This window comes from Bicyclus anynana, chromosome 19, assembly GCF_947172395.1.
Source record: "Bicyclus anynana chromosome 19, ilBicAnyn1.1, whole genome shotgun sequence".
Lineage (NCBI taxonomy): Eukaryota > Metazoa > Arthropoda > Insecta > Lepidoptera > Nymphalidae > Bicyclus > Bicyclus anynana.
Genome location: NC_069101.1, coordinates 1,358,261 through 1,373,403, shown reverse-complemented (window position 1 = coordinate 1,373,403; position 15,143 = coordinate 1,358,261). Strand labels below are relative to the sequence as shown.

The 15,143-nt window shown below is 36.9% G+C and overlaps 1 protein-coding gene across 1 annotated transcript in view; it reads left to right on the top strand.

The window, feature by feature from the left end:
• Window positions 1-15,143, top strand: part of LOC112055268 (potassium voltage-gated channel protein Shaw-like) — a 188,083-nt gene that overhangs the window by 60,047 nt on the left and 112,893 nt on the right. The window contains exon 3 of the mRNA XM_052887287.1: window positions 3,359-3,491. Within this exon, the coding sequence (XP_052743247.1) occupies window positions 3,359-3,491 (133 nt within the window). The remainder of the gene's footprint in view (window positions 1-3,358; window positions 3,492-15,143) is intronic.

Sequence of the window (15,143 nt, the reverse complement as noted above, 5' to 3'; positions counted from 1 at the left end):
GACAAACGTATTTTTTTGCGGTTTTTATAGTTATTGGTACAGTACCCTTCGTGAGCGAGACCGACTCGTACTTGGCTGAATATTTTCAAGCTTCTAAGTTTGTTAAGAATTTTCAAAATTTTGGATTTTAACTTGTTATTTCGTTTCGCTTGTCACGTTTTTATGCCTTACCATTCAACATATTATCATCAAATGTGTATAAAGCAAACACGCGCAAAACCGGGGCGGATAGTAATAACTAGAGCTAATAGGTTTCGGAACACCCCCTATCATTATACAGCTTCCTACGGACCCAGTAAATAACAAAGTTTATTTAATTAAAAGCTATTAAACGCATTGCTACCCGGCGGAGGCTTATTTGTATTTATAGCTTTTCTTACTCGGTTTACTTTGTCTAGACTTTGGGAAAATAAAGAAAAATGTCCCATTCTTTTTTTCCATTTCTTTGTTTTTCTGCCTTTGTAATCAACAAATATTATTTCCAATACGTAATAATTCATTATTCATGTTTATTTTACCTTAAGAAAACGCCTTAGGGTGTGATTGTCTTTATACAGAAACACTAGCAGATAGCGTCGATTTCGTTCGCGAGGATATCAGTGCAATTTTTCACTGTATCACAATTTTTTTTAAAATCCAATGCGTATAGTTTTAGCGGACTCAGACTTGATTACAAAAATAAGAAAACTAATGTCGAATTAAGGTTATGATTCACAACATTTGTCAGGACAACTTAATTAACAAATCAAACGGTAACCAAAATAACACCCTAGAATAGCAGATAATGACGTTGAGTGGAGTCACGCACTTGTGAACGATGTGTGTAGGGTTAATGAATCCTTTGACTGTTAACAAAGAGGCCCTTTTCTACTCAAGTCACTCTCCCCGCCTATCCCAAGTAAATATCCCCGCCTATTCCATAAAAAATTACACAGCAAGAGATGTGGACGGCTCGAATGCCACGAGCACACTGAAGCCGCCCGTACCGCAAGTCGTTGCAACGCGGCGATAACAATAGTAAGTAAGAAAAAATGGTTATGCCATCTCAGACTTTTTTAGATTTATTAAGACGAATATTCCAACATGTGTGTTTCCTGCCACTTACAATTTTAACACATTCATGGCAAGAATAGGTATATTTTAGGCAAGCGCGTTCCAATACTTAGACCGTATTACAGCTTTCCATTAGGTGTAATTGTAGTCGATTGCGAGCCTATCTTTCATAAATGGAAATATATTGTTTGGTTAAATCTCGAAGGACCTGGAAGCTTTCATGGTTTTCGATGTAAGTTTTAAAGCGTAAGCGTAATGTAAGTTTTTGACGGCCTCCGTGGCGCAGTGGTATGTGCAGTGGATTTACAAGACGGAGGTCCTGGGTTCGATCCCCGGCAGGGCAGATTGAGATTTTCTTAATTTGTCCAGGTCTGGCTGGTGGGAGGCTTCGACCGTGGCTAGTTACCACCCTACCGGCAAAGACGTACCGCCAAGCGATTTAGCGTTCCGGTACGATGCCGTGTAGAAACCGAAAGGAGTGTGGATTTTCATCCTCCTCCTAACAAGTTAGCCTGCTTCCACCTTAGACTGCATCATCACTTACCATCAGGTGAGATTGTAGTCAAGGGCTAACTTGTAAAGAATAAAAAAAAAAGCGGCTCGACATTTCTGACTATTCCAAGGATCGTCATATTTTAAATGATTTACACAAAACCTTGTTAAATTACACATTTAAATTTTCTACATAAATCTATCTATCCACTGGGGATAATTGGATGAAAATCCGTTCAGTAATTTTTTAATTAATCGCGATTCGCGAATCGAATGTCAAAATCGTGACAGACTCAGGACCATGTTTGTTTCATAATAGTATGAAGTCGCGGGCGACCGCTGGTACATAATACATATTATGTACTAGCGGTCGCCCGCGACTTCGTCCTCGTGGAAATCACGGTAAACTGTCAACCACTATTTCACCACTTTAGGGGTTGAATTTTAAAAATTCTTGAATTACATTATATTTCGTATTTTTTTATGATTTATGAACAAATTTTTAAAACTAGAATTACAGTTTTAAAAATTTGTTCATGAAAAAATAAAAGTACCTATAGGACTTTCCATACAAACTTTCAACCCCTATGTCACCATCTTCTATTTTTATTTTAGGGTCAAAAAGTACCCCATGTTTTGCTCCAAGGTCCCATTTACCATTATACCTACCAAAATTCATCTTAAAGACAGAAAGACAGACAGACAGACTTACTTTCGCATTTATTATATTAGTATAGATATATATACTAAAGCCTTGTTCGTATTTTTCGTTCGGAAGAAGGAACAGAATGTTACTTTACATACTTCTGGCAAAATATAAAATCTATAACCAAAATCGATCACTTTTCCATCCAAATCGGTTGAGTTGAGGGTTGAATTTCGTTTTTACAAATATCGATCGATCGCTTTTCCGGGATGAAAAGTAACCTATGTTCGGCTCCAAGGACCATATTTCCATACCAAATTTTATCCAAATCGGTTGAGTGGTCAACCCGTGAAAAGGTAACAGACAGACAGGCTTACATTCGCATTAATTAGGCATTAGTATGGACTTTGACATAAGCTTTAAGAAATGTAAAAGTATAAACATCTTACACTGTAAATAAATTAGTTTCTCCGGCCCAATCGCGCTGTTCGTGCGAGGCAATTACCTCAATTGCCTCATTGTAGACTCTAATAGGGTCAGACCTTAGGGGAATATTCTTTCACTCTGTCTGCAGGAGACATTAGACAGTGATATATAGAGCATTTGCATTGAAATGGGATTACATATTAAAACTATTGCATTTTGTTTATTTATTGAGAAAAAAATACACTAAGGAACATAAGCTAACTTATCCTAATAACTATACAAATCATGCCCACGTGGAATGGTGGCAAGAATACTGGTAATAAATTAAAAATAAATAATATTGCATTTACATTACAATTTAAAAAAATGCATAATTAAGCATCGCCGAAAGATTGCCTGCCTGTCAAAGTGTTGTAATTCTAATTCGTTAATTAATGAAAAAAAAATTACATTTCGTTAAAATAACGTAACTACTTGCTTCTACTAACAAAACTGTCAACGGTTTTTTATAGAAGTATAATAAGTCAGAAAAGATGTTATGTATAACTTGGCAACATAGTTCCCAAAACGAAGGTTTAATGAGATTTACTGTATTAAAAAGCAAGTTTTCGGGCAAAGATCATTTCATTATTGAAAGATCAAATGAGCCAATCAGAAGATAATTAACTTTATTATGTTATGCAAAGGTACCTACATTTTTGGAGAATTTCCAGATGTTTAATTTAAGCTCGTTGTTTCCAGAACTGGCAAGCTCCACTACCCCACAAATGTGTGCGGACCGCTGTTCGAGGAGGAGCTGGAGTTCTGGGGGCTGGACTCCAACCAGGTGGAGCCGTGCTGCTGGTCCACCTACAGCATACACCGGGATACGCAGGTGGATTATTTTTTATTTCAAATAAAAGATCTGGAAGGTGGGAGGTTGAGTTCAGTCGAGGTTACTACATCATTGATGAGTTCCTTAATGATAAAGATGCTTGGAGGCCGTTGGATCAGCTTCCACCTTCACACAGGAAGTAAAACTATAAGAAATTGTAATGTTGTCATCAATTGTATATTATAATATTGAATGATTTTTTTAAAAAGAGCAACTGTTGAGTTCTTTGCCGGTTTCTTCTCAGCAGAACCTTCCTTCCGAACCGGTGGTAGAATCTTTACAAATAGTCAACTGTAATGAGAACTATTTGTAAAATGAATACAAAAGATGTATGAATAAACACTTTAATCAGCGGAATTATGATTAGTAAAGTATAAGTAAAACAAAGATGCGATTTGGATTATATTGGAACCCGTCCGATGCAATGGCAGAAGAGAAAAAAAGCAATAGACAGCACATTTGACAGTGACACATGACATGAGCGTTCCAAATGTCAGATGATGGCTGCGTTCACTTTAACATCCTCCCTTGAACGCAGTCCCATGGCTTCCAGGAACATCTGGTGCTTCGGCTTCGGCAGGGCTTTGGTCAGGCAGTCCGCTATCATCGAATCAGTGCCCACATATGATAGCTCGATGTCACCACATTGAACTTTGTCTCGTAGGAAGTGATGGCGGACATCAATATGTTTACTTCTAGCATGATAGTTAAAAGTACCTGTAAGTTTAATTGCACTTTGATTATCACAGAACATATTTATAGATGTAGCCTTTACACAAGGCCAAAACTCAGTATGTAGCTGCTTTAGCCACATAGCTTCCTGAGCAGCTGCTGCGAGTGCCATATACTCTGCTTCAGTGGTGGATAAGGCAACAGTATGTTGCCTTTTTGAGTTCCATGATATGGCAGCACCCTGAAATTTGAAAATATATCCAGTACATGACTTCCTGTCTTCTGAACACGATGCCCAATCAGAGTCGGAAAAACCTGTAATATCTTCATTGATATTCCTTCTATAACAGAGCTGGAGGTTCTTTGTACCTTGTAAGTATCGAAATAACCTCTTAATAGCATTCCAATGCTCTGCAGTAGGTGAATTGTTATAACGACACAGTGTATGTACAGCATAACATATATCTGGACGAGTTCCCTGTGAAATATATAGTAAACAGCCCGTAGCTTCTTGGTAAGGTATGTTTTCCATTTTTTCAGAAGTTGAAAACTTTATATTTGGTTCCATTGGGGTTCCAACAGAGTTACATTGTTCCATGCCAAAACGTTTCAATGTACTCTCTATGTATTTTGTTTGATCTATAGCTATTCCTTCAGTACTATATGTAATACATAATCCAATATAGCAATAAGCAATTCCAAGCTCCTTCATTTTGAAGTTATTCTTCATTTCAAATTTTATTTTGTTTGCAGACTCTGAACAGTTATAGAATAGCAAGATATCATCCACATAAACTGTTATAAACATAATATTTGTGTTTCCATGTTTATAATAAACACAAGGGTCTATCCTTGACTTTGAGAATCCAATATTATTCAAAAAGTTGTCCAGCTTCAAATTCCATGTTCTACTGGCTTGTTTCAAACCATAGATAGATTTGTTTAATTTACAAACATTTTTAGTCCCATCTTCATATCTGGCTGGTTGGGACATATAAAGTTCAACATCTATGTCACCCTGTAAAAATGCTGTAACAGCGTCCAGCTGTTCTATCATGAGCTGATGTTTAGTTGCAATTGCAAATAGGTATCTTATAGAAGTTAATCTCACAACTGGTGCATATACCTCATTGTAATCAATATATTGCCTCTGCTGATATCCTTTTATAACCAATCTAGCTTTGTATCTAGAAACTTTTCCGTTTGAATCTATTTTAGTTTTAAACACCCACTTGCACGGTATAGCAACCTTCTCAGGAGGGAGTTCCGAGAGAGTCCATGTATTATTTTCCAATAATGACTTGTATTCATCATCCATGGCGTCAATCCATTTCTGTGAGTTTTCACACTGCAACGCTTGCTCTAGAGTTTCAGGGTCAGACTCAATTGACGAGCTCATATCTTCATTCTGACAGAGAAAGGTAGGCATTACTTTGCGTCTTCTTGGTCTTAAATTCTTACTGCACACAGGTGTCTCACTTATAGTAATGGAATGCTCCGGGACATAATCTTCATCATTTGGATTGACAGTCTCCGATGTATCATTAAAGCTTTCTGAGCTGTTTGTGGTATCATCTAAATTCTTTAAACATTCGCTGTCTTGAGATTCTGTAAGTGGTACTAGAATAAAATCTTTGTTCACACTCTCCTCTATGAACACAACATCTCTACTCCTCATGATTTTTCCTTCAGCTTTATCAAACAATCTGTAACCTTTAGATTCTGGACAATAACCAACAAAAATAAGTTCTTTTGACTTACTATCCCATTTCAATCTCTTCTCTTTTGGGACATGCATCATAGCTTTACAACCAAACACTTTCATATTGCTGATATTAGGTTTGATGCCAGTCCATACCTCTTCAGGCGTTTTAAACTGAAAGGACTTTGTAGGACTTCTGTTGATTATATATGCAGCTGTAGCTACCGCCTCGGTCCAAAACATCTTAGGTAAGCTGGAATTCATAAGCATACACTTAGAACGTTCTACTAATGTTCGATTCATCCTCTCGCTCATACCGTTCTGTTCAGGAGTATAGGGTATTGTCAACTGACGTTTAATACCTGAATTTCTACAAAAAATATCAAATGCCTCATTAACATATTCTTTGCCATTATCACATCTTAGTGTTTTAATTTTTGCATTTAATTGATTTTCTACAAAATTCTTAAATTCTTTAAACTTTTCGAGTACTTGAGATTTAGAGTGTATAAAGTAAACAAATACCTTTCTAGAATAATCGTCGAGAAATGTGACATAATATCTGGCACCTCCGAGAGACTTTTCCTCCATAGGTCCGCATACATCTGAATGTATCAACTCCAAGAGGGCGGAAGCTCTTGTACCAGTGTTCTTGAAAGGCTGCCTTGTTTGTTTGCCTTTCAGACATGTGTTGCATACCACATTGTCCTTACTCGACTCTATATCTGCTCCATCTGTGGACTCGTTAAGTTTCTGAAGATCATTATAATTTAGATGACCCATCCTTTGATGCCATAAATGTAATGTAGACAATAAAGCAAAGGTTTCATTATGAACTACATACAAATTATTCCTTGTATATCCTGTGAGAATTAATTTAGAATCTTTATATACTTTGCAACAATCCTTCGTAAACTTCACTTGACAGTTATTCTGTGTTATCTGACGAACTGACAGTAAATTGACAGCTAATTCTGGCACATACAGAACATTTTTGACCTGTATAGTACCTATTTTCTCTTTATTCTCACTATTATATGTTTCTATATTTACTTTACCACAGCCTTTTACTGTTAATATTTTATTATCTGCTACCTTAATGTTTGTTACCGAAGCAGGTCCAAAGTCATATAGCCATTCTCTCTTGTTTGTCATGTGCATCGCAGCTCCTGAATCAATGTACCAGCATCCATTTTCCAACCCAGGCGAGGCTGGAAACGCTGCAACATAGCTGGAAGAAGAAGTATTGTTAATTTCTGACTTATTCTTTTGATTTGAGCTGTTAGATGTACAATATTTGGCTATGTGATTATATTTATTACACCGAAAGCAGCGGGGACCTTTATTGTTTGCTTTGGAACCTGAACATTTGCTCTTTGCCTTGCTTTTGTGAAAGTTTGAGAAAAAAACTGATGAGTTGTCTGGAGCCTTTACATCCTGTAAAATTTTCGTTTTTACCAGATCAGCAGTGATAGCCACACCTGAGCTTTCCATCGCCATAATCATAGGTTTGTATGATTCTGGTAGCCCGGCCAACAAAAGTGTTCCGAGCCACTCATCATCTACGATGAATTTAATGTTACGGAGCTTGTGTGCACATGTGATTATTTTATTAACGTAACTTTCTATGCTACCACAACTCTCCAAGTCTGTCGTGATTAGCTCACGCAAGAGACCTACTTTTCTCAACAGGCCTGAGTCGTCAAAAGCCCTTCTTAAGTTATCCCATACCTCCTTCGCACTCTTTGCGTCCTGTATGTGAATATAATTCATTGGTTCCACAAGAAGGACGATTTTAGATCTTGCCTTTATGTCTTCCTCCTTCGTAAGCGTTGCATCCGGCGCCACGTCGATGCACTTCCAAAGATTTTCGTGCTCCAAATATGTTTTTACGGCAAAACTCCACGTGCCATAATTGTCGCGCCCAGATAATCTTTCAATTGGGGCGAAACCGTGTGCGCCTGCGACGGCCATTTTTGATCGATATTTTAACACCGATCTAATCCAAATGCATCCGCGTGGTGAAACGTTTTTAAAGACTTTTACGTATTCTATACTAATCGGGCGTCTGGGCCCATGACCTAATGAGAACTATTTGTAAAATGAATACAAAAGATGTATTAATAAACACTTTAATCAGCGGAATTATGATTAGTAAAGTATAAGTAAAACAAAGATGCGATTTGGATTATATTGGAACCCGTCCGATGCAATGGCAGAAGAGAGAAAAAGCAATAGACAGCACATTTGACAGTGACACATGACATGAGCGTTCCAAATGTCAGATGATGGCTGCGTTCACTTTAACAAACTGACGTATCAAAAGTGCCTGTAAACTGGGCTTACTTGAAATAAATGAATTTTGAATTTTTGAATTTGGGAGGATTCAGCCGTGGCTAGTTACCACCCTACCGGCGAAGACGTACCGTTAAGCGATTTAGCGTTCCGGTACGATGTCGTGTAGAAACCGAAAGGGGTGTGAATTTTCCTCCCACCTCTAACAATTTAGCCCACTTTCATCTTAGATTGCATCATCGTTTGTTGGTCGGGTAATATAGGCGAATTCAGAAAACAAATTCTTATTTACGGGTTTCCTGATAATTCCTAATTGACCCAGTAGGTATCTGCACCCAGAATTGTCGACACACTTAAATACAATAGTCATTATTTCCCACTTTATACACTCCACCCTCTGAAGGTAGGTACTTCAAAACACAATTTGTAACATCTGCGAAATCTCACCTTAATAATCCTAATTGTTACGTTATAGAACAACGAAATGATTTATTTTGTTAAAGAAAATTAAACTCTATTTACAGATATATTAAGATATAAATTCGTATGTGATCTTTATCTCATGTAAATTTAAAGATGTAATAGGGATCGAGAAAACTTATAGGGTTGTCACCCTTTTTTGTGAATGCAAGTGGCACATTACCGTAAGGTAAGGGATGTAAGGTAATGTATATATGGGTAGACTGTCTTGGTTATTGATTAACCTATGTGGCTTTGGATTAGGAAGTCCTAGGTTCGAGTCCTAAGTCGAGCTATTAAAAATTGTTTCTTTTTTATAAGAAATTGCTGGGTTGGTTAGCTGGTAGTGTTACAACTACGTGCCTCGCAGAGCACGTTTCATACAGATCGTTACAGAATATATAAACATTATCTCTCTCTAATCACATACTCTCACAAATAACGTGACTTTCTATTGGTAAAAGATTTTTCAAAATCGGTTTAGTCGATCCAGGGTCTAACCCTACAATCACAAATTTCAAAATCTATTTATTTTAAGTAGGCTTAGTCTAAAAGCACTTTTGAAATGTCAACTTTGACTATTTGTAAAGACTCTACCACCGGTTCGGAAAGCAGCTTCTGCTGAGAAGAGCCGACAAGAAACTGTTGATCTTTTGAAAAAAATATTTCAATAACTTACAATTGATAACATCATTAAAATTTCTTTAAGTTTTACTTCCTGTGTTTCCTCACAAACTTTACATAGATTTACATTTTATAGGTAAAGTGCTTCCTCTACATTGTACCACTCGAAGCAACCCTAGACTTAATTGTAGTGAACCTTCTTTTAAGCTGATAAACGATACTTTTGTGTGAGAAAAGCATCAAAGCATATTCGAGAGAATTTTCTTTTCATAGACAATAAGTGAAATGTGTTCAGTTTGACATACTTGTGAACATCTGGAGGCTTCGATTGGAAAACGTTTATTGGATGGGACACTTCGTTCGGTTTATAAAGCTTTGGGGTGGATTCATCGTGAATCACGTAGTATGAATTGTATTATGGTGTGATTGGTTTTGTTGAAGTGATATGAAAATATTTTTTTTACTGCACTAGCTCAAAAAAGCGCTACTGCATAGCTTTTATCGCGGGCTTTGAGATCGGCGAGCGAATCAAGAAATTCCGTAACGTAAATAAACCTAACACCGGTGCGGCGTTGAAAGCCGTGCATCGTCTAATGTCGATTCAGTTCGACAGACTTCCGCGGCAGTCTCAGAGTGCCACACCTAATGTTTTTTTTAATTTTTGTTTGCCAACGAACCAATAAAAACCATTAAAAGTCAATAGATATTTTTTACTTATCGATTTGCGATTTTGTCCGCATGGAATTCAGTTTTTCACAAATCGTGCGGGAACCATGGATTTTTCCGGGATGAAAATTGGCCTATGTGTTAATCCAGAGTAAAATCTATTTTCATTCCAAATTTCAGCCAAATCGCTTCAGTAGCCGCAGCGTCAAAGAGAAACAAACATACTTACACACTTACACACAAACTTTCGCCTTTATAATATTAGTGTGATGTAATATGGCTATGGGATTTCATTAAAAAACATAATTGTTTAAAAGGACAGCGTAAAGAATAAAAAAAATACGTTTTACACTTGGACAATTTACATTCGGTCTGGAATAAAACCTGCTACCCCACAAAGCCATCACATACTCTTAGTTCATGTGAAAACACATAAAATTTTGTTACTTACCAACAATAATTTATATTTCGAATAGGCCGCAAAGGTGCTCTTTGAAATCTTTAATGTTTCCGCAAGCGAGTCCCTTCTGAGAAGGGGCTTTAGAAGCGGAAAGATCAACGACGGGACACAATGATCTTATGTTCCGTTTATGACAGGAAAACATCTTAAATTTTCTTTCTAAAACGTTGTATTCCTTAGAATATTTAGAACATTGTATTATATCTAGCGGATGCCCGCGTCTTCGTCCGCTCTTAGAGCTCCCTAATCCGGCCCTCTCGCAAAATCCGTCCTTAGCAGTCCTGTACTACCTATAAACTACCTCCCTGCCAAATTTCATCTTTGTACGACAAACGGTTTTTGAGATTTCGTGATGAATGTCCTTTCACACTTATATGTATATTGAGATAATTCTTTAAATAAAAAAAGGCAATTATGTATTTCAATATTGATGTTTATTGTTCCTTAACAAATTATATTATGGAACATAACCTTAATCAACTATTATTTATAATATATATCTGCTCTCATATCATAAAACTTTACGTGCTCTCTGAAAAACAAAACAAAAAAATGAAATTTTCTTGGAAGGACGGAAAAATCAAAATCAGCTGTCAAAATTAATTTATTTCAAGTAGATTTAGCTTAGAAGCACTTTTGAAACGTCAGTATTATGTTATGCTATTATGGTGATAATTAAAATCGAAAACTAAAAGATAAAGTTACGAGAGTTCCAAAAGCGCCTTGGTCCGAGAAGAAAGTGTGTAAAGCTTAGAAATTCGGAGCTTTCGACCTCGAACCCGAGACATCAAGATCCGAAGCCACATAACCTAACCACTGAACCAACGAGGTTAAATAAAAGCCTGAAAAAAATTCCATTATTGCGACGTCCCCGGAGGTTATGAAAATCCGGATTAAACGGTACGGAAAAGGAGACAATTACGCAAAACAAATGTATTCGCAAGACGGAGTGCCATTCTTATGGAAATCGGCCAAATGCGTCCATGGGGACTGGGGGAGCGTTCGGAAATCGGTCGCCCCATTACTGTTTCCCCGTATTTTAGGTTTAAGGTTAATCGTTATGTCAACGCCGTTCTATCATACCTCATCATCAACTGAAGCACGTTTACCGTTAGATTTTTTTATTTTTTTATTCTTTACAAGTTAGCCCTTGACTACAATCTCACCTAATGGTAAGTGATGATACAGTCTAAGATGGAAGCGGGCTAACTTGTTAGGAGGAGGATGAAAATCCACACCCCTTTCGGTTTCTACACGGCATCGTACCGGAACGCTAAATCGCTTGGCGGTTCATCTTTGCCAGTAAGGTGGTAACTAGCCACGGCCGAAGCCTCCCACCAGCCAGACCTGGACAAATTAAGAAAATCTTAATCTGCCCAGCCGGGGATCGAACCCAGGACCTCCGTCTTGTAAATATTAGGACCTTAGGAATATTAGACCTATCTCTATGCGTCGAGTAAGCCACAACTACTTACGCAACGTTCTGCTTACGGTGCGTCGAACGCATGTTGACAGCGAGGCAATAAAAGAGCGGGTTGACAGCAATGGCGTACACTTCATAAATGCAAAAGTACACTGCCTACTTCGAACTTACTTACTACAGGAATTTTCCATTTTGTCCTCTGTACGTATAGTGCCTTGTACATGCTACTATGTGAGTGGGGCAAACATCCATGAAGCGAGGCGCACTGGTATGGAGAGCCGTAAGCTTTTCCCGAGTTACGATTCGATTAGTTTGCGTTGCAGCAAAGAGAAATTTCATACAATGAATACTAGACCGTGCGAGTTGATACGGTGCCGATCCCTTTCTGAGTTGATATGTGTGCTATGACCCTAACACATCTCCAAACTGAGAGTGACAGCCTAAAATAATATAGCTTACTACATTACAGTAGTTTAATTGACTTACTGCCGCTTGATCCCGTTTTCGGTTAATCTGCCTGTTAACTATCGTTGAAATTAAAACTCAAAATATTTTCTTACCGTAATCCGGAAATTTTAGGAATTGGAGTTTTAAACTATGAGGGTACATAAAAAACTTTTTCCTGAATGGATGGTTTTAAAAAAGTTTCCTTTCTAAGGTGTATTTTTATTCCATAGATAAAGTAGAGTATTAAACGGCTCTAAACTTTGTTTCAAAATTAGGATATTATGAAACCATTTTTAAAGCTGTTTTAAAGTTGCGTAAAATATTTACTGAAAATGGTTTACTTTGATTTTATTTATTTTTTTTTTTATTTAGATTTTACTTTAAATTACTTAGTAAAGTATTACCATACTAATATTAAATAAAATAAATAAATAAAATCTTTATTAACCAAAAATAGATACAAAAACCAAATATTTGATTGCCTGTGGTCTCCACACTAGATTGATCTGTATCGTGGAGACCAGGTAGAATTTTAATTTTTAATTGTCTAATGTTTTCCGTTGGACTAGGACTACATTACAAAAAGAAATACATTACAAAAAGTAAATTAAACATACGGTAGTATTTTAAACATACGGCAATCAAAGACACTGGACATTTTTAAAAATGCCGTAAAGTCTCATTATCTGGTGCAGTAAAGACGATCTGTATATATTATTTCTTTTCAATATAAGGTATTTATTAGCATATTTTGATATGTATTTTATTCATTATTGTAGGTATTTGTGTAATATTGTTTATGTATTAGGATGTAAGTTATTTGTATGTATGTGTATTACTAATACTATGGTTATTTTTGTTTTACGCCACCTGCTGATGTCCTTAAGTTTTCCTAAACCGAAGGTTGCCTGGAAGAAATCGCTACTTAGCGATAAGGCCGCCTTTTGTATGCTGATCTCTTCCTAATTTGTTTTTTATTTCACTTGTTTTTGTCTTTGTGGTGTGCAAATAAAGTATATTTATCTTATCTTATCTTAAATTAAAGTAAAACAGTAGTCAGTGTACATAATTATTTTAGTCTATTTCATATTTGCATTGAGTAATTATTCGGTGTCTGTACAAGTTAAACTTTTTAACCAATTGTTATTGTTAGATTATAAACGCAATATGGATGTTTGTTACTCTTTAACGCCGTAACTACTGAACCAATTTGGCTGAAAATTTGAATAGAAATAGATTTTACTCTGAATTACCACATAGGTTACTTTTCATCCCAAAAAAATCCATGGTTCGCGAAGGATTTGCGACCAACTAAATTTCACGATGACGAAGTCGCGGGCATCCTCTAGTTCCATATAAAATTCAAAGCTTGCTAACTGCTCTTAATTGAAATCTCCAGACATTAGATAACTCAAGGTGAACATCTAGTTTCATTACTGCCCAACTCGACAGTTGGCAGTTACCAGTTGGCAGTTGGCACGCCCGTGAATAATAAACTTGGCACTTGGCGGCAAGTGTTTCAATTGCCAGAGCCGTGTATTGCAGCGAGTGGCGGGACGGTAAATTAGGTTACACTACATCCATTTATTACAAAGTGTTCGACAAAATGGATTGCTGTGAACCTACGGTGCTTACTTGCACCTAACGATTGCGTTGGTAGCGGATGCACTCAAATTCATAACTAATTTATTCAAACCTAGTTGACGTAGTCCCAGTATCACCTGCGTGGTTCTCGTTCGTGGCTTTTTATAGCTAGAAGAATTTTTAAAATCGGTTCATTAGATCCAGAGATTAGCCCTACAACCTCATAAACTTCTTACACAGAATAAAGATGATCCAGAATGAGTCTTTACAAGCAGCGTGGTGAAGCCGACGAAACCTTTAAAAAAACCAAAAACGTCTCCTTGATATCCGCTTAAATAAACTGTTTTCATAATTTGACACCAACAACAATTACGTAAATAGTTATAACAATCAATAATTACCAATAAAAAAATACTCAATTTTATTTCTTTAGTTTTAGTGAACAGTTTTTAAAACATGTAAATTACTGATGCGACGCTTTGACGTACTGACTCGAGAATTTATTCATTTTTGAATTTTGTATTTGGAGCGGCTACGACACCGTGTTCCGTGCGCTCTATTTGCATATTATTCTTTAATCTGTGACCTCTTCATAATAGTATAGATCGGGAATATAGCCTCGGAGCCACAGCCACTTGTTAATAATAATGATTATGTAATTTCAAAAAATCTCAAAAGCGAGACGCGAGTAAGACATCCTGCGTTGATTCGTCATCAAGTCGAAAGCTTGTCGAGAGGCAATCGACTTCAGTTCAATCAACAAATCCAGACATGTCTCAGACGATCAAAGCACAGGTACGGCTGGCTGTGTTCCACAGAGCCTTACACTTGTTGACTGTTTTGAATAGGTCGATCTTGAATAGAGCTCTACACTCTGGACAAGATGAATGTTTTAGCGTTCTAAGAAAATACGTTTTTTTTTATTCTTAATGGACTTGCCCTTGAATGATGCCTGGTGGTAAGCAATGATGAGGTCTAGGTTGGAGCGCGCTTGCCTAGAAAATGCCTATTCACGCTTGCCTTGAAGGTGCAACAATCATAAGTGTCAGGAACCACAAAAGCCGGAAGGGCATTCCACTCCCTTGCTGTTTTTATTAGAAACGTCGAAGCGAAACGTTTTGTGCGTGTCGACTGGACATATTTAAGTTGGAATGGAACCCAGGACTAAAAGCCCAGAGGACAAAAACATTTTAATTTGAGCACACAAATAAATATATATTTTCAATAGATCATAATATAAATTGAAATTGAATAATATTTCAAAGCATTCTGTATTTCGACAATGGAATTGTAATTTGCAATTATTCTGCGGCAGGATGT